The sequence below is a fragment of the Hemitrygon akajei genome, chromosome 29 (genome assembly GCF_048418815.1).
Source record: "Hemitrygon akajei chromosome 29, sHemAka1.3, whole genome shotgun sequence".
Lineage (NCBI taxonomy): Eukaryota > Metazoa > Chordata > Chondrichthyes > Myliobatiformes > Dasyatidae > Hemitrygon > Hemitrygon akajei.
The window spans coordinates 26,676,962-26,701,440 of record NC_133152.1 but is presented as its reverse complement, the minus strand read 5'-3'; the positions used below and the strand labels follow the sequence as shown (position 1 = coordinate 26,701,440).

At 41.5% G+C, this 24,479-nt stretch overlaps 1 protein-coding gene across 9 annotated transcripts in view; it reads left to right on the top strand.

Moving 5' to 3' along the window:
• Positions 1-24,479, top strand: part of LOC140718366 (pleckstrin homology domain-containing family G member 5-like) — a 122,912-nt gene that overhangs the window by 46,858 nt on the left and 51,575 nt on the right. For 8 of the 9 annotated variants that reach the window (XM_073031985.1, XM_073031982.1, XM_073031981.1 and 5 more), the window contains 6 exons: positions 167-296; positions 3,412-3,514; positions 4,267-4,327; positions 4,858-4,949; positions 5,956-6,092; positions 14,118-14,281. In XM_073031985.1, the coding sequence (XP_072888086.1) occupies positions 254-296; positions 3,412-3,514; positions 4,267-4,327; positions 4,858-4,949; positions 5,956-6,092; positions 14,118-14,281 (600 nt within the window). In that variant the 5' untranslated portion in view covers positions 167-253. The remainder of the gene's footprint in view (positions 1-166; positions 297-3,411; positions 3,515-4,266; positions 4,328-4,857; positions 4,950-5,955; positions 6,093-14,117; positions 14,282-24,479) is intronic. The other variant, XM_073031990.1, reaches the window with a different exon arrangement.

Here is a 24,479-nt window from a genome sequence, read left to right as displayed (position 1 = left end):
ATGAAGTCCTGAGTTCAACTGGAGTTGAGAAAACTTGTACTCCTCCTCCTTTCAGATTCAGGCACTTGCACACGTAACTCTTGGAAATTATTGTATTCTGCATTGTCTCTGTCATATCGCTCACTTCTGCCATGCATTTTACTTATGTCTTTGCTTTTACTTTCAGGTGTGCCATCATGGTGACTGTAAGGAGATTAACAATCAGTCTCCACTGAACCTCTGTGCGTCATGTGACAGCAAAATCCACGAAGCAATGCACTTTGATCGGCATATCCGATTTGACCTCCCACCTCAAGGTTTGCTCTTTGTCTCCTTCCACTACTCACGTCCTACTTTGTGGGACTTGCTGTGTTTTCCTGACTGCACTGGCAAGGTGCCTGATATTGTTCATTGTGCCTTCACCTTCACAGCGCTCAGACCATGTTGGGCCATTCAGGCAGAGAGTTTATCACGCAGTCAGGCAAACACAGCAGCCCTCTGCCAGGTCAGTTCCTGTCTTTTCCAGACTGACCTTGAAATCATTGTTAGTTACTACTCTGTCCCATATTCCAGTCCTCTAAATATTTCTCATCATTCTTCCATTACTGAATCTCCTTCTGTTGATTCCTTCTCTTGATATCTACGTCTGTGTGAGGTTTCCCACTCCATCTCATTACTGTTTGACTCTGTAGCAAGAAAAATCTTGATGCAAGAGCTCAATGGATTAAGCTCCTTCCTTCATTAGTCTCATCAGGTCTAAGCTCCTTCCTTCATTAGTCTCATCAGGTCTAAGCTCCTTCCTTCATTAGTCTCATCAGGTCTAAGCTCCTTCCTTCATTAGTCTCATCAGGTCTAAGCTCCTTCCTTCATTAGTCTCATCAGGTCTAAGCTCCTTCCTTCATTAGTCTCATCAGGTCTAAGCTCCTTCCTTCATTAGTCTCATCAGGTCTAAGCTCCTTCCTTCATTAGTCTCATCAGGTCTAAGCTCCTTCCTTCATTAGTCTCATCAGGTCTAAGCTCCTTCCTTCATTAGTCTCATCAGGTCTAAGCTCCTTCCTTCATTAGTCTCATCAGGTCTAAGCTCCTTCGGCAGACTGATTTTTTTTTGTTCTGGATTCCAGCAACTGCAGTTTCTTGAGTCTCTGATGGACTCTGCAATTCATAGAGTCATACAGAATGGGTAAAGACCAAATCCACACCAATCATAAGGCACCCATCCATATTAGTCCATCTTCTAGTACTTAGTCTATATTTCTAAGGTCCTGTGTAACAGCATTAAATAAGTACTACAGTTAGTTCCCTTTGGTCAGGAATGAGAGAAATTCTGCTGGGCCACCTGCTCTTAGTACATTGATGTTGTTTGAAGAGAAAGGTTATTTTTATGTTGGGTGAAGACAGGTCCAGGATCAGTTCAGGTTTCCTGTCTCTCACCTGCCAATACCACAAAATGTAGCATACGATACACCTTCTGAGTGCATGATCCAGACCCCACCTAATTATCTGGATAATTTTTATAATGATGGAATAGAAATTTAAATTTAATTAAGTGGGAAATAGAAAGATGATTCATGTAAAACCCATCTGCTCCACTAATGCCCTTAAGGGAAGAAAATCCCTTGCGTGCCCTGACATATATGCAACTATATCCCCATACTTACGTCCCTCGCAATACATTCAGCTTTGTCCAAAATGTTAAGAAAATAAATAATAAAATCAGACGAACTATGGAGAATCAGCCTCAGTGGCAGATTTCGTCGTTCCCAGAATAGTCTATTCAGCAAACTCTTCTTCATTAACGTATGAGAAGATGTGCCAAAATTTGGCAGACTTCTGAAGCAACGTCACGTGGTCAAACTCAGTGTGATACCTTTGAACTAACATAAATGGATTCTTCCAAGGTACACATCACTCTCACTTATAACCAAAGTTCTGGACACTCAAATCTATCAACAATTTTATTTAATTCTTTCACATAATCCAGTAATCAGTGGCTAGGTCAGCATTTGGTGCCCATGTCTTATTGTCTTTGATCTGAATAATTATCCTCCTTGGAGGTCAGTTAAGAACCACATTGCTGTGTGCCTGGTTGCATGTTTCAGGTAAGATCAACAGGTATCATTCCATAGAAAGATATTAGTGAACCGATTTCTGTTTTTTACAGCAATACTCAATTATTCCAGAATTTATTTAATTGGCCAAATTTAAATTCCACAGCTGTTATGGTTGTATTTGAATTTCTGCCTCTTGATCACAAAACCTCTGAACTGTCAGTCCCTTTCCCTGTGCTGCAGCTCTGTGTGGATAACTTAACAAATTGCAAGGATCCAAGAAGGCAGCTAACACCCTTTTGTTCTTGAGAGTAATTAGCATTGGCAATAGTTGGTTTTGCCAACATTACACACGTTCCCTGACTGGATGGAAAAATGCAAAGTTTATCTTTTACAAAAGGAAAATACAGTATGATTTTTTTCAGCATTTTTGCTTTCTCAGGTACCTTTTTTTTCTAACCTCTTTTCTTATCAGTGGTTCAATTGTTCAATTTCAATGATTCAATGGTTCCATTTAATGCCTAAGAGTGTATACAGTACACAATCTGAAATCCTTGCTCTTTGCAGACGTCCATGAAACAGAGAGAAAAAAACCCCAAAGAATAAATGTCAGAAAAATGCTAGAACCCCTTCCACTTCCCATGCACAAGCAGTGGCAAAGTGTCAACCCTTCCCCTCCTCCCACTTGTTCCAGCAAAAAGCATCCCACCACCAACCAAGCAATAGCAAGGCCCCAGAGACCAGGATCTATAGACCACCAAAAGCCACTGTCCATCCGAACACTGCGGCACCTCAACAGTTCCTCGCTCTCACTAGCGAGGGAGAGAGAGAAATATCAATCCCGCCACAGCGAAGGTAATTGCTCGCTGTTTCAATGTTACAGTCTGCTGTGTCGCTTACTTGGAGTCCCTCTGACTTGAGAATCGGCAAACTCTCTCACCATTGAGAGAGAGAGAGAGAGAGAGCAATTGTTCGAGTGCAGAGGCTTTCAAATGCCACACCCGCTGGCTATCTCAATGTTTCAATCCATTTTCAAGCTGGATTTGTATTACGGCCTTATTTCACAAAATGCTTCAATGCAATCCACAGGAGAGTTTGAAACAACATTTGCTGTAGAATTTCAAAGCTTTATTAGGACAAGAACAAAATCTTTATGAAGGATTAGTTTTAAGGCATGACTTGAAGGAAAATGGAAGTAGTAAGACTAAAGGACTCAGAGAAGAAGTTCCGTAGACACAGCTAGCATCGGTGGATGCTGTAGGTGGACGAGAAGCTTGAGTTGCACAAGATTGAAATCCAGGGTACATCCTGGACTTCTAGAGATACCAATAGATAAGGCCAAAGATAGGGGTTGGAAACACCTAAACTTCTGTTGTTTACGCAGGGTCTGTTTTGTCCAGGAATGTCTCAACACGGTCCTGTCCACCACGGACCAGAACTTCGTCAGACAAGGAGGAGGATGATGATAGCGGAATGGATGGAAAGAGGTAAAAGTGGCTGGAGATTTATCTAGATTAGGGGTAGGCAACTTTAAGCACAAGTGATTTTCTAGCATGCGTTATTCATTAATTTGAGGCAATACATAACTAGATGTATTTAAATGGATAATTCCCATATTTTAAATTTATGTGGCCCACCGTCCGCTCATTAATACGCGATCCGGCCCACAGAGGCAAAAAGGTTGCCGACCCCTGATCTAGATCATGCGCAATTTGCTGTATTTGGTCTTACACCGAGGACCATAGATTTAAACCTATGGAAGCATTTAATCGAAAAGCATTTGTTTTATTTTAAACGAGTCTGCCAAATTATTGAGTGGGGAATTTGACAGAGACTCCTGTTTTGTCCATATAATCTGTACCTGATTACTTTAATCTGAAATTGTTGACCTTGCTTGCACTCTTCACAGTTAAGTCAGTTATTATCCAAAATTATAGTACCATGAACTATTAATACCTGTTGACTTTGCAGAAGGTCCCAGCATGCAGCAATCCTAAGGGACAGAATCACTTATTTCCTTCCCACTGGCTCTGTGGTACAGCAAGCACAATTACCCAATAGTGTACTGAAGCCTCTGGAGAGTGGCAGAAAATGAGACATCATCCTTTGACATGTCCCCAGGGTCGATCCAGGGCTGAATGTGAGGGGAAAGTGAGACGGGATGTATTTGGTGTAAGTGGGGCATGGTATTGTATTTATGATAAAAATTTGCTCTCATTGAATTCTCTTAATTGTATAGTGAGAAGAGGAATTCTGCACTTAAGCTGAGCAAGAAGAAAGCTCGTCGACGGCACACAGATGTGAGACTCGCCTTCATATTGTACTGTGTTGAACATGACGAGATTCCGTTTTCCCTGATCCCTCCCCAGTCACCCAAGACCCACCTTTCCTATCCGCCCATCTCCCACTTTAATTTCTGCATAGGGCACTATTTAAATTACCTCCAAAATGTCTTTTCACACTCTCACAGGGTAGGTGCAGCATGGGCTTGGACGTTGGATAGAAATGAACTAGTTTCCAATATTCATTCTTGATTTCTAGCAGTTTTATATTAGAGTATAACACATTCAATCAGTATTTAGTTGAGAAGCCCATATGGGATTTATGCAGGCCAGAGGAAAATGGCATTGTGTTGCCAGTCAGGACTGGTGCCTGAGATAACTTGTGTGTTCTGTACCTCCAATATTCAGTGTGGAAAGCTCGTGTAGTTGTTACTGTAGAAAATGGTGGGATTATTGAGAGAAGCAATATGCTATCTTCCTATTGGGCCTCTCCAAGTTTCTGTTGTATGATGTTGCTCCGGATGCTGACACTCTCTCTTGTTTTGCAGGATCCCAGTAAGGAATGTTTCACTCTGAAGTTTGATTTGAATGTCAACATTGAGATGGAAATTGTCCCTGCAATGAAGAAAAGGACTCTGGGGTAAATCCGAGGGATTTTGAAAACTTCCCTAATCTGCCACTTCCATCTCCAAGCTATCCTGAAAATGCTGTCTGTTCCCGAGTCCTGATGGTTCTGTGATGAAGTACGGTAGCTAGTGGGTTATCACAATCGATGTTTGCACCCTCATGCTAAAATGGGCTGCAGATGGAATCCCAAACGTTTCATCCCATTTAAATTGTGCTATTCTCAGCTAGAGGCACTCAAAATGAGCTTAACATGCAGAGGCACTTAATAATTCATGTGTATGTAATTAATTGCCTTTAGCAACTACTGTCAGATAATGTACAGGCTCATGTACATTACCAAAACTAGTGACAGACAGAGCAAAGTTGTTACAGGCTACATTTGAGAATCAAAGTCAGATTGCCTTCGGGGGCTGCTGCTGATATTTTAAGGACTTGAGAATGCTTTATATCTTTGTACAATGGAGAATGTCACAAAATGCACGTCCCTTCCTGAGCAGCAGTAACCAAGCCCCACGACGTCTACACTGGGCATGACCTTGTCGAACTGAAGAGCCGCCAGTTCCAAATTGATGGAGTGGTTCACACTCACACACCTGAACTCAACCTGTTTATCAGAGACTTAATCAGAGACCCCAATTTATGTCTTCCATTCTGCGACACAACCATGGATCGTAGAATCCAAAAGGAGATGGGATCATTCCTTGAAAAGAGCAGAATTGTATGTAATTAGTTTTGCTACAACAAGTGTATGGGACATTGGAAAAAAAGTTGAATTTCCCCATGGGGATGAATAAAGTATCTATCTATCTATCTATCGAAATGCCAGACCATGGAGAGAGGTTAGGGTGTGTGACTAGTTAGATTACGCTCACATAGAGCCACCATGGACTCGAACAGACAAGTGGCGCTTTCTGTGCTTTTACATTTCTGTGAGACTGTGACAATTATCAACTCCAAGTTCTAACTGTGAATAAATTAGCATTGCCGAGCTTTCTGAAATGTGCATTCCTCTTCTGCAGGGAAACGCTCGTGCCAGTATTTGAGAGAAAAGGCATTGACTTGAACCAGGTGGAGATTTTCTTGGACCATTCTTATACTCCTCTGCCCTTGTATTTTGAGGCATATCGTTTTGGTGGACACTACCTAAAAGTTAAAGGTAGGTGGTCTATTGAGGGGCATGCGTGATGTCCTCAGAGAGAAATGAGGACCTGGTTTCAGTGGTGCTGTATTTAACACAGTGTTACATAGCAGCCCTGGGTTCAGAGGCTGGTTGCCAAGTAACAGGCAGAATTAACAGCAGAGTGCTGAGAGAACCACTCATGTTCGGGTAGCACTAACACACAGACAGTGTTGATCCTTGATCTGTACTGAGTTAGCTTGTATTTTGCAACCCTGTTGGAAGAGGGGGCACTCATTTCTAAGTTACTGAGTACCAGATTCCGGCATCCTAATCTGTAGCAGGAAAACCTGAAATGTGGGTTAGGAAATGATTCAGAAGAAGTGAATTCAGAGTAACAGGAAGAGGCTGCTTTATCACTTAAGCATCGACTGCCGTTCAGAGAGTTTAGGGCGGATACATGATCTCATTCTGCATACCTAGTATTGAGTTATATCTACTTGTATTTTTAATTAATAAAAATCTAACAGTGTCAGATTCTAAATGATCAGACACCAGTTGTGATTCTTAGAAAAGAGAATCAGAGAATGGAAGGACATTTGGCTCCATATAAAAGCAATACAGGCTGTTGTATTCTCTCATCCTCTCCCCGTAGCCCTGCAAATTCTTTCTCTTTGCTTATTTTCTGAGCTCCTTTTTGAACACTGTACTCCACTGGTACACCAGCAATGCATTCTAGACTCTCATCGGCTGTTGTGTTAAAAATGCATTTCCTCTTTGTCATTTTGCTTTTAGACAACACCTCATGCATGAAGCCAAATCCTTGGCCCTTCTGCCAATGGGAACAGTTTCTCTTTACTATATCTACTTCCTTATTGATGTTATGACTCCTTATAATTAACTATGTTCCACTGAGAGTACATACAGCTTCTCCAGTCTTTTCAAAAGCATGATGCCCAGAACAGGACGTAATATTCCAACTGTAGCAAACATTTTATGAGCCTTTATTGGTTGAACACCCAAGTTGGTTCAGTATGACATTGATTCTGTTAATAACCATATAACGATTACAGCACGGAAACAGGCCATCTCACCCCTTCTAGTCCATGCTGAACGCTTACTCTCACCTAGTCCCACTGACCTGCACTCAGCCCATACCCTCCATTCCTTTCCTGTCCATATACCTATCCAATTTTACTTTAAATGGCAATATCGAACCTGCCTCTACTACTTCTACTGGAAGCTCGTTCCACACAGCTACTAATGGTTAGTATTCTATAGATTTATTGAGTATGCCTGCAAGAAAATGAATCTCAGGTTTGTATATGGTGACATATATGTACTTGGATCATAAATTTACTTTGAATTTGAAATCCCATGATCCAGTATGGTTTTATAGATAGCTTTCTCAACTTATCTTGCCTCTTTCAATGAGCTATACACACTATTGCCAGTTTTTGTATTCCTTTTAGAATTGTGTTCTCCAATTAACATTGCCTCCTCTCACTTTTCTGTATTAAATTTCACCTGTTCCAACAGCTTGCCTTTATCTTCTTGTGGCCCATTAATAACCTTTTTACAGTTCATTGTGACAGCTGATCAACACAAAGTTTTAATCACACAATTAAAAAGTAAATCATGAATTAATCACTGTTTTATTTGCACTGCTAAACATATGACTATACAAAAAAGGCCCAAGGGAGAAAGCCTTATAAACCCAATAATATAAAGTTCTTATTGTGTTCGGAGTGTTGCTGAAATTTCTTAGAGGACTTTATCAAAGGGCTTTCAGAACTCTTAGAACCTTCATATAACTGCACTTCCTCCTCCAAATCTGTGCTCATTCACATGCCCAGTTTCCTTCAACTCAACATTGATAAACAACCATGTGTCTCAAATAACTGTCTGCACTCACTGCAGAGCTTTGGAATTTTTAATGGATTGGATGTTGCAAGGTCAGGGAAGGTGTGGGAAGGACGGATATGAGAGAGTCAAGGAGCCATGGAAAACCTCTCAGGAGCTTGGTAAATGGCTCCATTCTGGGTTTGGGAGAGTGAAGGGAAGAAAGGGATCGGAGAACTCAGCCACCAGGGTGGTTTGTCAGTATCTAAACTTTGAAGCAAAGTGATTGACGGAAAGTAACCTGTAGGAGTTATCGATGTTTAATTTTAAACTCTGGTGTTACATGTGTTAATACGTTTAATAAAAATTAACACAATAAATTGTTATTGCTAATCACTATTACTTAGTAGCCATACAATTAATATCCTTTAGTCACTTAATATTTCTCATGTTTTGTCCAGTATCCTCGTAAGTCTGAAAACATGGATAAATGATTTTCTAAACACGAGTTTCTGCAGATGCTGGAAATCCAGAGCAACACACACAAAATGCTGCAGTCTTGATGAAGGGTCTCAGCCTGAAACATCAACTATTTATTCCTCTCTATAGAAGCTGCCTGTCCTGCTGAGTTCCTCCAGCATTTTTTGTGTGTTGCACAAAATGATTTTCTGTTACCATCATCAAAGAGATTTATAATGTTGAATATTTCAAAATTTAGCACATACCTTTGTGAGTCAGATCCTGGTCATTTGAGCATCTTCTATTACCTCTACCCTCTTTCTCTTGGCATGCAGCAAATTTCAAGTCAATAAATTTACCTCAAATTCATGTACTCTTAACTATATTCAATAGTGTCCTAGAGGAACTTCATCTTTTGGAAATCCAAATAAACAACAACTACAGATAAAGTAAAAATCTAAAAATCTCTCAAGTGGAAATGGTTTTGCTGAGTTGCCAGTCCTATTCTGTTCGGGTGTGAGTCATTTCACAAAGAAGCAAACTTTGGGAACACTTTTAACACTTGCTGACGGCACCAGTCTCCAGGGCCGTTGCAGACACAATGGCTGGCTTGGTAAAATAGTAACAGAGCAATATCCCACTTGTAGATAAATACAAGGAAACGCTTCATGTGTTGGTATTATGAAGAAGGAATAGAGCTCTGGGAAGCACGGTCATTTGACCCTCCAATCATGGATAAATGTGGAAAGAATCATGCTCCATCTCAGGTAACAAGGACCTCTTTCTGTATCGACATCCAGAATGAAGAGCTGCTGAAAGTCTGGCTCTGTTAGGCTGTCTGATCCAGTTGATTGTCCTGTATTTCAGGGAACGTGTATTTAGAGCTCCTTGTGGAAATTCCAGTTTCTGGCGATTTGTGATTAGTTCAGACTTGCTGCTTTCTTCCAATCTGGGAGCAAAAATTGTAGGTGGGGGGGGGGGGGAATCAAAGTTCAAAGTGCATTTCTTATACAACCTTGAGATTCATCTCCTAACAGGCAGCTTCAAAACAAAGAACCCAAAAGAGCTCATTCAAAAAAGACCGTCAAACACCCAATGTGCAGAGAGGGTAAACAAGACAAATCATGCAGACAATAAATGCAAGCGATCAGTGTTCTAGACTGAAGTCCATAAAGTGAGTCAGTCTGCAAAGGGAGTCCACCATGGACCGTTAGTTCAGCACAGAATGGAGCAGCGAGCTCAACCAGCCAAACCCTCGCCTTGGCCCCCATACACCCTGACCAATCAAAACACGTTAATTTCAGTCCCGAAAGTCTGAATGACATTGTGTCACCTAATGCCAGTGCATTACCTCATTGGCAGGCTTAGTAAATGTTAAATACAAGGTAAGGCTCCCTTGAGACAGACAACCACAATGTTAAGTAATTTTTTATATTGAAACTCTACATTATCAGAAGCACAGTATGCTGAACCAGCTGTTTCTCTCTCCATTGAAACAATGGACATCTGTTTGCACCTTTTGATGCAAAGAAGTTTCTTTAATCCCTCTGGAGACGGCCTATCTACTGATATCTACTATAAGCCTACAGACTCTCACAGCTACCTGGACTATTCCTCTTCCCACCCTGTCTCTTGCAAAAAGGCTATCCCCTTCTCACAATTCCTCCATCTCTGCCGCATCTACTCTCAGGATGAGGCTTTTCATTCCAGGACGAAGGAGATGTCTTCCTTTTTTAAACAAAGGGGCTTCCCTTCGTCTACCATCAACTCTGCTCTCAAACGCATCTCTCCCATTTCCCGCACATCTGCCCTCACCCCATCCACCCGCCACCCCACTCGGGATAGGGTTCCCTTTGTCCTTACCTACCACCCCACCAGCCTCCAGGTCCAACGTATAATTCTCCGTAACTTCCGCCATCTCCAACGGGATCCCACTACCAAACACATTTTTCCCTCCCACACTCTTTCTGCTTTTCGCAGGGATCACTCCCTACGCGACTCCCTTGTCCACTCGTCCCCCCCATCCCTTCCCACCGATTTCCCTCCTGGCACTTATCCTTGTAAACGGAACAAGTGCTACACCTGCCCTTACACTTCCTCCCTCACCACCATTCAGGGCCCCAGACAGTCCTTCCAGGTGAGGCGACACTTCACCTGTGAGTCGGCTGGTGTGGTATACTGCGTCCGGTGCTCCCAGTGTGGCCTTTTATATATTGGTGAGACCTGACGCAGACTGGGAGACCGTTTCGCTGAACACCTACGCTCTGTCCGCGAGAAAAAGCTGGATCTCCCGGTGGCCACACATTTTAATTCCACGTCCCATTCCCATTCTGATGTGTCTATCCATGGCCTCTATTGTCAAAATGAATCCAAACTCAGGTTGGAGGAACAACACCTTATATACCGGCTGGGTAGCCTCCAACCTGATGGCATGAACATTGACTTCTCTAACTTCCGTTAATGCCCCTCCTCCCCTTCTTATCCCATCCCTGACATATTTAGTTGTTTGCCTGTTCTCCATCTCCCTCTGGTGCTCCCCCCCCCCCTTTCTTTCTCCTGAGGCCTCCCGTCCCATGATCCTTTCCCTTCTCCAGCTCTGTATCACTTTCGCCAATCACCTTTCCAGCTCTTAGCTTCATCCCACCCCCTCTGGTCTTCTCCTATCATTTCGCATTTCCCCCTCCCCCCACTACTTTCAAATCTCTTACTATCTTTCCTTTCGGTTAATCCTGACGAAGGGTCTCGGCCCGAAACGTCGACAGCGCTTCTCCCTATAGATGCTGCCTGGCCTGCTGTGTTCTACCTGCATTTTGTGTGTGTTGTTCTTTAATCCCTGTTTGTTGTAGCTTTCTTTTTACAATCCCATTTCAGTAACCTCCATACTGGTTGATTTTATTGCACAAATTTTGATATCATAATTTTTTTTTATAGGCATCTGTTAGTCTCAAGAGACCATGGATTTGCGCCTTGGAAAGTTTATAATTAGAACATGCACAAAAGATATATGCAATTAATTAAGTAAGTTCATGAAAATTGGGTTTCCAAAATTAGAATTAGTGGAGGAAAGAGGCAAGATAAATTTGAGGAAATATAAAAATTTAAAATTTTCTATATATTCTGCATGTAACACTGTTACCACATGCAATGGCATCTGCACTGGACTTCGATGCGAGTGGTCCAGCGTTTGAATCCAGCCAGATCCTTGCAAGCTTTCTATCCGTGCTGGGCTGAGCATCGAGGTAGCAACTCGGCCTCGTAAAAACAGGCAAAGATGCTAAAGAAATGGCAAGGTTGCTGCTCGGTGTATCACAAGGTGTGGAAAGGAACAACAACTGTCACCACAGCCCAGGCCACAGTGATTCAGAAAGCAATGCCCCTTTCACCCAAGCCTCACTAAGCTATTTTCCCACCCTATTTTTAGCTACTGCCCGGTGCCATTTTGCAGATTCTTTGCAACCTATTCAAATCTTACTTTTTCCCCATGTCAAAGAATCTCCAAATTTGCACAGGGCAAGATGGCAGGTGAAGATTAGAAATGGAAGATCTGATGTTGTGCACTTTGTTAAGAAGGATCTTGATTAACATGAACCCTCCGGTCATCCTGAAGGGTGTTTTTTTGTGTTGCACATCTCTGTGGATCTAAGAATAGTTAAGACATTTTTAGCATGTGGATAAGCAAATGATGAGGAAGGGGAATTATATATTGTTTATTGCAGAACAATTTGAACACAAGATATTTTATTGAAATTAGACATAGTCCTAGTGAGATCACACATTGATTATTGTGTTGTAGTCTTGCTTTTGTATCTATTGAAGGATGTACTTTCAATCATTTGAAGATTTATTTCAGTAGTGGGAGAGACTAGGACCAAAGAGCACAGCAATGGAATCAAGCAAGTTTCTTTAGAACAGAGATGAGGGATTTCTTTACGCAGAGGGTAGTGAATCTGTGGACTTCATTGCCACAGATGGCTGTGGGGGCCAAGTCATTAGGTATATTTAACATGCAGGTTGATAGGTTCTTGATTAGTGAGGGCATTGGAAGTTAAGGGGAGAAGGCAGGAAAATGGGTTTGAGACGGAAAATAAATCAGCCATGATCGAATGGTGGAGCAAACTCCAAAGACCAAATGTCCTAATTCTTCTCCTGTGTCTTCTGGTCTTACAAAGGGAGCACAGTAAATTTTCTCCAGATTGATTCGTGGGATGATTGAATCCTTTGAGGAGAGATTAATTAGACTGGACCTGATGTTTCTAGACTACAAAAGAATGAGAATTGATCTCATTGAAACATACAAAACTTACAGGACCTAACAGGATGGATGCAGAGACGCTCTGTCCTCGGTTTGGTTTGTTCAGAACTATGGGACAAATGTCTCAAAGTAAGTGGCTGGCCTTGAAGAGCAGAATGAGAAGAAATCCCTTCAACCAAGGGATGATGAATCTTTGTGGTCCTCTACCCAAAGGGGCTGTGGTAGCTTAGACACTGAATTTATTCAGGCCACGGTGATGGATTTTTGCATAATAAGGAAATCAAAGTTAGCGTGGAGCAGCAAGCCAGGCAACATCTTATTGAATGATGGAGCAGGTATAAGGGGCTGAGTGATCTACTCTTGTGTCTATTTTCATGTTCTTATACTTAATCTAATGAAGCAATTTCACTAGGACATAGATAGCATGATTCATAGGGTAAATAATGACAGGCTATTTCCTCTCAGAAGGGAGTCCAGAACCTGGAGGCCTGCACTCGGTATAAAAGTTTGCCTGTTAGGACTTTATGTAGAGGATTGTAATTCCTTCTCTGCCACAGAGGGCTATGGATGCTCAGAGGCTGAGTATATTCATACTGGAGACTTAGAGATTTGGATAGTAATGGGGTCACAGGATATTTGAATCAAGTGAAAGAGTGGATTAGTTCTGAATTTACTGAATGTCAGGCTTAAAGTCATTTAGCCCATTCCTGTTTCATTCTTATGGTTAATACTGAGTGTGTATCAGTACATGATAATCATTTTTGTTCCCAGAGCATGGTTTGTGTGCAATGGGATCTACTGGTACTGTGCATGCATCAGAATATAATGACCATGTACCAAACACAGTTAGCATCAACCGCACAACAGATCAGTACTGAGCATGTGCAGAGTGTGATTAGCATTGAGTGCATACCAATATGGAGGAGGCACTGTATTGTGGCTATGTGAGTGAGTTTTCTTGCTTTGTGTAGTATGATTTGTAATGAGAGTGTGTTGGAGTGTGATTGGTAACAAGAGTATGCCTGTGCAATGATTAATGTATTGTGCGTACTGGAGTGTGGCTGACATTGAAGGTATATCAAGAGCAGAGCAGTGCTGAGCACAGTTCAAAATGGTATGTGTTTTCCTTATGACTGGGAGTTTGATTATTATAGAATGTAGGTGGATCGACCGTCTGATATGTTTTCGCTGCTTGGGTGAGCAGTGACCAAGGGTCAAAGAAGAATGGTGCGACCACAGTATATTGTCTCAACCAGTGTGTCTGATGTGATATGGCAAAGAATTGGTTTGTGCTATGCCCCAGTTACTACCTCAGTCAGTCACTGAACCAAGGGTAATTCTGAAGCAGATGCTGCTGATTAATGGTCCCTAGGCCAGAGAGTCTGCTTTCTCTGGGGAGATCAATAATGTTTGACTTGAGGGTATGTTTGTACCAATCTCTGCTTTGATCTGAGAAGAGGGAGCACTGCCCCTGAGTCCAGCTCGAATCATTCTCTGCTCTCACTCTGCAGCGAAAGCTGGAAAGGAGCTGAAGGTGGAACAGGCTGTTAAGGAATTCAAATCGTTGAGCTTGCCCATCATACATGCTTCGATGGTCAACCCACCCTTTATCTGCACCTCTGCGATGGACAGGATGGATCATCCTCTGCAGGGACAAGAAAACGTGGACATGGGGGTGAGATATTTCATTTCTTTAAGAATTATTACAAATGTTTAAACTGTCGCCAATCACTATGATGACAGGCTTAAATGTAACCAACTATAGCATTGAGACTGGTAACCAACCCCTCCTCTTCCTCCTGAACGGTCCATGAACTCTATCTTGTTATTCCTTTTTATTGTTATCTCATAGAGTCATACAGCAATATGACACAGATACAGGCCATTCAGCCCAACCAGTCCATACTGTCCATCATGCCCACCCTCAACTTGTCCCAATTTCCTGCGTTTGACTGATATACTTCTAAGCTCCACTCCTCCATGTACCCATCCGAGCTCTTCTTTAAAAGTACTGTTGTACACACCTCAACCACTTTGGCTGGCCATTCCATAAATTTACCAAACTCTGCATGAAAAGGTTGCCTTTAAGATCCCTTTTAAATCTTTCCCCTCACCCTAAACCTTTGTTTCCCACCTTCCCCCAGTTTTGGACTCCCCTACACTGGGGAAAGGATTGTTATGTTCCACCTTATCTGTACTTATAAATTTAAACACTACTATGAGGCCACCCCGTATTTCTCGTACCTTGCAAGGAATTAAGATACATCTTCTGTAAGTGACTCCAGAATAGGGGTTCCCAACCTTTTTTTTTATGCCATGGACCCCTACCATTAACCATGGGGTCCGTGGACCCCAGGTAGGAAACCCCTGCTCTAGAACGTCACTTTAAAAAATGGCAATGCGGCAGAATTTAACACTGTAAATCAGCGAGTGTTTTTTTTTTGCCTTGTCATACTCCCCTCTCGCTGTGTGACAGGCCTCTCTGCCCCTTTATTAGGGAGAGAGAGAGGGAGCCAGTGGCATGCTAAATTGGGTGAACAATTAGTTTTTGCACTATTATTTTGTAATACAGTGGATTCAGGTCAATTGGGCCATCGGTTAATTGGGGCAGCTGCTTATTTGGGACAACTCCTAAAGAACAAAAACAAGTTGAGAAAATAACTGGGATCCCCTTAATTTATTTGGGATACCTTGCTGCTTAATTGAGGCAGGAGACTGTTGCCGAACATTTTCTAACTAGCGTCAGTCGAGTGCATGTCGTGCGACCATTAGACACTACACCGTGCTAGCGTGAGCAACTTTAAAATAGTGTCACTTTCAAGTTTGTGTTCAAAAAGCAGTGACTTTTGTCATTGATGGCTGGCAAGAAATAAAAGGCAAAATAATTTGCAACTGTTTGCTCACTGCAGATTCAAGCATTCGGGTTTGAAAATGCCAGTGATGGTTGGGAGTGAAAAGGAAAAGAAGTTAGTCAACAAGTTAGGAACAAAGAAGGTTTTGAAGCTATCAAGAATCATCTTGAATGTTACAATAAAAATGAAGATTTGGAGGATACAATCACTGACGGCATTGTATGATGTCAGTCCACGAACTGCACTAGGAGGATGCACTGATTTTGTTCATTTAGTCATTCAAAACAACATGACAGTCTACACTGAATGAATTCCTCCATTCAGAACTATTAGGAACTAATGTTTTATAGTGCTGTAGTAGTTTTGATAGTGTTCTAATTTATTCTGTACTTTATTTAAATACATGATATGTTACTTAGTTACATGCAACACACACAAAATGCTGGTGGAACGCAGCAGGCCAGGCAGTATCTATAGGGAGAAGCACAGTTGACGTTTCAGCCCGAGACCCTTCGTCAGGACTAACTGAAAGAAAAGATAGATTCTTACTATCTCTTACTACCTTTTTCAGTTAGTCCTGACGAAGGGTCTTGGCCCGAAACGTCGACAGCGCTTCTTCCTATAGATGCTGCCTGGCCTGCTGTGTTCCACCAGCATTTTGTGTGTGTTGCTTGAATTTCCAGCATCTGCAGATTTCCTTGTGTCTACTTAGTTACATGGTAGTTTGTATTTTTTTACACCTTTTTAACTATTTCCATGAAATTTTGGCTAATTGAGGCAGCCACTTAACTGGGCCAAAATGTACTAAACCCGATGTGTCCCAATTAACTGGAATCCACTCTGTGTGTGGACGTGTGTGTCTCTTTGTCTTTACATAACTCTGCTGCTGCAAAACAACAGATTTTGTATCATATCATATAATCAGTGATAATTCTGGTTCTGAATTGCTGCCCCTGAGTTCAAGAAGTTGGTTTGGTTCAGGGTTCCTGAGCATAATATGCATTTATTGGAAAACACACCCTGATTTAAATCTGAAGATAAGCACAATTTTACATCCTGTAAATGCACGTAGTTTTGTTATCCACCTACACAAAAGCTATTTTAATTTATTTACATAATGTGCTGCTAGCGGAGACAATGTTTATTGCTCACTCCTAATTGTTACAGTCATTCTGGTGAAGTTACCCTCATAGTGCTGCATGGGGAATTCCATGACTTACACCTACTGATAAAAACAGAAGGGACAATTTACACTCAGTGGCCACTTTATTAGCTAACTCTTGTATGAAATAAAGTGGCCAGTAAGTCTATGTTGTAGGTCTTCTGCTGCTGTAGTCCGTGCACTTTAAGCTTCAACGTATGCATTCAGAGATGCTCCTCTGCACACCACTTTTATAACACATAGTTATTTGAGTTACCGTCACCTTCCTGTCAGTTTGAACCAGTCCGGCCATTCTACTCCAACCTCTCTTATTAACAAGGCATTTTCGCTCATGGAACTACCATACACTGGATGTTTTTTGTATCATTCTCTGTAAACTCTGGAGACAGTTGTCTGTGAAAATCTCAGGAGATCAATTTCTGAGATACTCGAACCACCCCATCTGGCACCAACAATCATTCCGTGGTCAAAGTCACTGAGATCATATTTCTTTCCCATTCTGATGTTTGGTCTGAATAACAGCAGAACCTCTTGACCATGGCTGCATGCTTTTATGCATGGAGTTACTGCCACATGATTTGCATTCACGAGTGGGTGTACCTAACAAAGTGGCCACTGAGTATATAGGAGATACTTACAGAAGAAGGGAATGTTAGTGTGAGTAGATCAGGTGCTAACCAGGTGAGCTGCTTTGGGCCAGGGTGAGGTTAAGTTTCTTGAGAGCATTTGCAACTCTGTTTGTCCAGTCATTTGGAGACTTTTTCATAACATTCTTGACTTGTGCCTTCAAAGTATTGCTCTAGTGGAGAAGAATGATGGTGCAACATGGGGCACCCAGCTACTTACCTGCCGTTATAACCATGACAGCTATGTGTATGTTTGTCACACTGGTCAAAGATAATGGGGTTGAGAGGGCGAATAAATCAGCTGGGATGAAATGGCAGAGCAGACTCAGTGGGCCAAATGACCTAAATTTGCTCCTGTGATCTTCTCGTCTGTCTTTCATGCTTTACTGTCAAATCAACAGCTCTGTTTATTTCAGCGTGTTCACATGTATAGGTTTTCAAACTTAGCTGTGCCTTTTTAAGTCAAAGTGTTGTGTTTTCAGGCTAACGAACTGCATTTTCAGACTGATTGTCTGGTGTAATATTGTATCCGGTGTCAAGCTCAAATATCACATCTTAATCAGTCTCTTTCAGCTTTTGTTAAGTCAGCCCTTTTATGTTAAGCAGTGTGAACACTTCCCCTGAATTAAATATTCACTTGCTTCCTTTACATGGTGGAAATAGTGCAAACGTTGGAAATGTTGAAATCCTTACTTTAATTATTTATACACCTTATTTTATGTAGTATTTTCCTACAAGCTCTCTTGATGAGCCTTTTAAACCCCATTTTCTTACCTGAACCAGCATTCAGTTAGCAATGTTGTGGCATCACCTTTTTTGTCCTCTTCAATTTACCTTGGAACTGTGTGTTTGCCCACTTATCCTGCATACAAGATAGATCTGTAAGCTTCACTTACAAATAAGATAGTAAGTTTCACTGTTTCTGTTTCTCAGTTCCACTGCTTGAGCAGTTTTTGGTGTTCTCAAAGATTAAATTCGCCACTGATTACAACTGCCTCTGAATTCAGCCATTGCACGAACGTGTCCCTTTGCATAGTGAATACAGAAATTATCACAATTCTGTGACAATTTTCTCAATTCAACCACAAACTCAGCAAAAGTTTCAGTAGCTTTTCTTAACCATGAATCTGACTCAAACTTTTGCTTAATCTCAATTAATTTATCTACCAGTTCCTTAAAATGTTTATTATCAGATGTCTCTGGGTTCGCCAAGTCTCTCATTGCGTTATAATGAGCGTTTCCGCTTAAGATAGTCCTGTATTTATTTTCTTCATCGATGTCACTTGGAGCAAACAAAGTTTGTTTGTTTATTTATTGAGATTCAGCATGGAGTAAGCCCTTCGAGCCACACCGCCTAGTTTAGTGATAGCCTAATCATGAGACAATTTACAACCACCAGTTATCCCACCAACCAGTATGTCTGTGGACTGTGGGAGGAAACTGGAGCACCAGGAGGAAACCCATGCGGTCATGGGGAGAACATACGGACTCCTTACAGGCAGCAGCGGATATTGAACCTGAGTCGCCAATACTGTAAAGTGTGGTGCCAACTACTATGCTATAACCATATACCATATATCAATCACAGCACGGAAACAGGCCATTCCGGCCCTCCTAGTCCGTGCCGAACTCTTAATCTCACCTAGTCCCACCTACCCGCACTCAGCCCATAACCCTCCACTCCTTTCCTGTCCATATACCTATCCAATTTTACCTTAAATGACTCAACTGAACTGGCCTCTACTACTTCTACAGGAAGCTCATTCCACACAGCTATCACTCTCTGAGTAAAGAAATACCCCCTCGTGTTTCCCTTAAACTTTTGCCCCCTAACTCTCAAATCATGTCCTCTCGTTTGAATCTCCCCTACTCTCAATGGAAACAGCCTATTCACGTCAACTCTATCTATCCCTCTCAACATTTTAAACACCTCGATCAAATCCCCCCTCAACCTTCTACGCTCCAATGAATAGAGACCTAACTTGTTCAACCTTTCTCTGTAACTTAAGTGCTGAAACCCAGGTAACATCCTAGTAAATCGTCTCTGCACTCTCTCTAATTTATTGATATCTTTCCTATAATTCGGTGACCAGAACTGTACACAATATTCCAAATTTGGCGTTACCAATGCCTTGTACAATTTTAACATTACATCCCAACTTCTGTACTCAATGCTCTGATTTATAAAGGCCAGCGTTCCAAAAGCCTTCTTCACCACCCTATCTACATGAGACTCCACCTTCAGGGAACTATGCACTGTTATTCCTAGATCTCTCTGTTCCACTGCATTCCTCAATGCCCTACCATTTACCCTGTATGTTCTATTTGGATTATTCCTGCCAAAATGTAGAACCTCACACTTCTCAGCATTAAACTCCTTCTGCCAACGTTCAGCCCATTCTTCTAATCGGCATAAATCTCCCTGCAAGCTTTGAAAACCCACCTCATTATCCACAACACCTCCTACCTTAGTATCATCAGCATACTTACTAATCCAATTTACCACCCCATCATCCAGATCATTTATGTATATTACAAACAACATTGGGCCCAAAACAGATCCCTGAGGCACCCCGCTAGTCACCGGCCTCCATCCCGATAAACAATTATCCACCACTACTCTCTGGCATCTCCCATCTAGCCACTGTTGAATCCATTTTATTACTCCAGCATTAATACCTAACGACTGAACCTTCTTAACTAACCTTCCATGTGGAACTTTGTCAAAGGCCTTGCTGAAGTCCATATAGACTACATCCACTGCCTTACCCTCATCAACATTCCTCGTAACTACTTCAAAAAATTCAATAAGGTTTGTCAAACATGACCTTCCACGCACAAATCCATGCTGGCTACTCCTAATCAGATCCTGTCTATCCAGATAATTATAAATACTATCTCTAAGAATACTTTCCATTAATTTACCCACCACTGATGTCAAACTGACAGGTCTATAATTGCCAGGCTTACTTCTAGAACCCTTTTTAAACAATGGAACCACATGAGCAATACGCCAATCCTCCGGCACAATCCCCGTTTCTAATGTCATCTGAAAGATCTCCGTCAGAGCTCCTGCTATCTCTACACAAATTTCCCTCAAGGTCCTGGGGAATATCCGGTCAGGACCCAGAGATTTATCCACTTTTAAATTTCTTAAAAGCGCCAGTACTTCCACCTCTTTAATTGTCATAGGTTCCATAACTTCCTTACTTGTTTCCCACACCTTACACCATTCAATATCCTTCTCCTTAGGATACCCAATGTTGCCCAATGGAAAATATCTTACAGGATTCTTATTAATTGTGGGTTTGAGAGTCAAATACTGCAATTGAGCCCAATGCAACTGCTGACATTTTCCTTTCTATTTTTTAGTATTCATTAGGTACTTCTCTCTCCCAAATCAATGTTTTGAGAAAGAATTTCTGTATGAAACTACCTGGCTTCAGGAACAATTTTCCATATCACCAGTTTGATATGAACAGTGCAGACTGTGTTTTATCCTTTAGGAAATTAATTTATTTTCCTCAAGCCTACTAATTGTACATGTCTACTCATTCAGCCCTTACAGGGACTGTGGTATCTACCAAAAATCAAAACAATGGTACTAGATAAGGTCATAAAGGGAACTTTTGGCACATAGTTCTTCATAAATCAAAAGTTTTGACTACTGGAGTTGGGATATTATGTTGAAATTGTATAAAGTGTTGGTGAGGTCAAATTTGGAGTATTGTGTACAGTTCTAGTCATTTATATACAGGAAGATATCACTAAGATTGAAAAAGTTCAGAGAAAATGTACAAGGATGTTGCTGGAACTTGAGGATCTGAGTTGTAGGGAAAGGTTGAATAGAATAGGACTTCATTCTCTGGAACATAGGAGAATTAAATTATGAGGGATATAGACAGGGTAAATGCAAGCAGGCTTTTTATACTGTGGTTGAGTAAAACTAGAACTGGAGGTCATAGGTTAAGAGTGAAAGGTGAAATGCTTAAAGGGAACCTGAGGCAGAACTTCTTTACTCAGAGGGTGGCACGGGCGTGGAACAAGCTGCCAGAGAAAGTGATGGATGCAATTTCAATTTCAATATTTAAAAAAAGTTCGGATAGGTACATGTGCGGGAGGATGCCTTGCATCCACAAAGCAAACAGCATTATGAAGGACCCCATGCACCCCTCATACAAACTCTTCTCCCTCCTTCCGTCTGGGAAAAGACACCGAAGCATTTGGGCTCTCATGACCAGACAATGTAACAGTTTCTTCCCCCAAGCTATCAGACTCCTCAATACCCAGAGCCTGGACTGACACCTTACTGCCTATTGTCCTGTTTATTATTTATTGTAATGCCTGCACTGTTTTGTGTACTTTATGTAGTCCTGTGTAGCTCTGTAGTCTAGTGTAGCTTTCTCTGTGTTGTTTTTTTACGTAGTTCAGTCTAGTTTTTGTACTGTGTCATGTAATACGATGGTCCTGAACAAATGTTGTCTCATTTGTACTATGTACAGTACCAGCAGTTATGGTCAAAATGACAATAAAAGTGACTTGACTATAGAGGACTGTGGTCCAGGTGCTGGTTGATGAGATTAGGCGGAATAAAAGTTTGGCACAGACTGAATGGATCAAAGTGTCTGTTTCTGTGCTTTATGACAATGAGATTAGTCCATTAACTCTGCTTGCTTGGAGGAGAACAATTATCAATGATATGATTCAGTTGTACAGTATGTTATGAAGTGTATTATTTTCGTTACTTTAACTTCAGACCCCACACTGTGCCCTCGAGGCCCTGTGTCAAGACTCTGTACAGGAGGATCTTCCTTGAGATCAGTATGAATATGAAATCAGAACTTCCCTTAATGTCCTGTTTACACAAAATGGAAAAGAACTAAACACATTTCTGTTTCCCTTTGTTGCTCCGGTTTAGAGTTGTGGTTGTTTTTGTGCTATATTGGCTTTTTTCATTTCAGTGCTTTCTCATATGCCCCTCTCCTCCCCATCTGACCCCCTTTCTATGATTTCCCCACTCCCCTCGAAAACATACCTTGCATAACTTGTCAACAGGAAACACCCATACCCACAGATACAATGTCCTGATTGCCCTGAGATGGTGGTTGAACTCCTTCTATTGAATATTATACAATGATGAGACTCAACTGATCAACTTTGTGTGGGACTGGAATCACTCACAATTGAGTTTATTGTCAAATGCACAAGCACACATCTGTGCACAGATGCAATAGAAAACTTATTTACAGCAGCATTGGTGGCACATTGTATCAGGTAAGCAGCATTCACAAGAAACATATGAAGTATACATAAGTTTTACAAAAAGATCATCGGGGTCTCTCTTCCCACCATTACAGATATTTACGCCACACGCTGCACCCACAAAGCTAACAGCGTTGTGAAGGACCCCCCGCACCCCTCACACAAACTCTTCTCCCTCCTGCCATCTGGCAAAAGGTACCGAAGCATTCGGGCTCTCACGACCAGACTGTGCAACAGGTTCTTCCCCCAAGCCATCAGACTCCTCAATACTCAGAGTCTAGACTGACATTATAATGTGTCCTCTACTATGCCTATTGTCTTGTTTATTAATTTTGTACTGCCCTGCACTGTTTTGTGCACTTTATGTAGTCCTGTGCAGGTCTGTAGTCTAGTGCAGTTTTTATGTTGTTTTACGTAGTCTAGTGTAACCTTGTGCTGTCTCACATAGTCTAACGTAGTTTTGTATTGTTTCGTGTAGCACCAGGGTCCTGGAGGGACGTTGTTTCATTTTTACTGTGTACTGTACCAGCAGTTTATGGTCAAAATGACAATAAAAGCAACTTGAAAGAACATAATTAGAATAAAAAATCTGATTATAGGTGTTAGTATACCTAAGGTTTGGTAGGTTAGTTCAATAACTGACCTGCTGAGAGGAAAGGCAACAGGTGCCCTTCCTTAAATACATTAGTTAAGAATTATGATTTTGTGATGTTTCCACAGTTTTGTGTTTGATTTTATTGATAGCAGCTTTTCAATCATGAAATCATATTCTGAAAATGTCTGAATGGTATTTGATCTCACTTCCCTGGATCATTACCCACACTTTCAAATGTTAATTCTGTCATCAGACTTGGATCCGATATTCAGACAGATTGAAATCCTCCAGATCTCTGTGAAACTTGCAGTTTTAAAGTGTCAGTAGCAAGCCTTGCAGGCCAGCATGGGCAGTCAGAGGGTTAACAATCAAGGGAGAATACGGGGAGATTCCAAGACCAGAAGCATCAGGAAGTGCCCGGTAAAGGTTATCTTTGCCCCCCCCCCCCATTACGCATGATTGGTTAACCTGCTATGCAAATAGCTCCTCATACACTAGACAAAAGTAAACACAGTGTACAGGACTTGTGGATCTTGTGTTTGTTTGGATGAGGAGAAGGGCAATCCAGGCCTAGAACTTACTGACTACTGTGACTGCGTTGTATCCCAAAATTTGCTGTTAGCTGCAGATCCTGTCGCCTTCCTATGGGAAGCAACAGTTTCCTGTATTTCAGCTCAACTTGAACTAGCAGTTGGTTACTGCTCATGCCTCCAGCCTTCAGGCAGACAAAGAAACAAGCCTTTCCATCTTTTGTGGCAGCACAGGTTCAGGAATATCATAACAAACCCATGACCATTGCTAGACAAATGCTGCCAGTCTCGTCCGGAGACGGTTGGCCTGACCTTAAAATCTCAGGTGAAGCAGAAGAATTCATCAAAGGAAGACAGGTGAATGGATCGTGCATGTGGGGTACAGCAAAATCTTTGTCATTGTCAGGTTGTTACCAGAGTCAGTTTTGCTGTATAAATCTGTAGGATGTGCTACCAAATGACTTGTATTGATTCATAATTATGCGAATGGGATAGATTTCTTTCAGAAAGTAATATTTTAGTATCCTTGAAATTAGTAATGTGAAACAGATGAGTGGGTCTAGTATTTGGAATAAACAGATGATTTTGCATCTCGGGTTCCTTTTACATGGTTCCTGTATGCCTCGTGATTCCAAGGCTTTGACACTTGTACACCAAGTTGTTATGCAAGTTTGTTCACTAGCCATAGAGTGGCTTCATACTGAGGGCCATACTCAGAATCAGAATCGGGTTAGTTATCACAATGTCGTGAAATTTGTTGTTTTGCTGCAGCGGTACAGAGCAATGCATAGAAAACACTGTAAGTTAAAGTAATAAGTGTATAAAAATAAATAAATAATGAGGTAG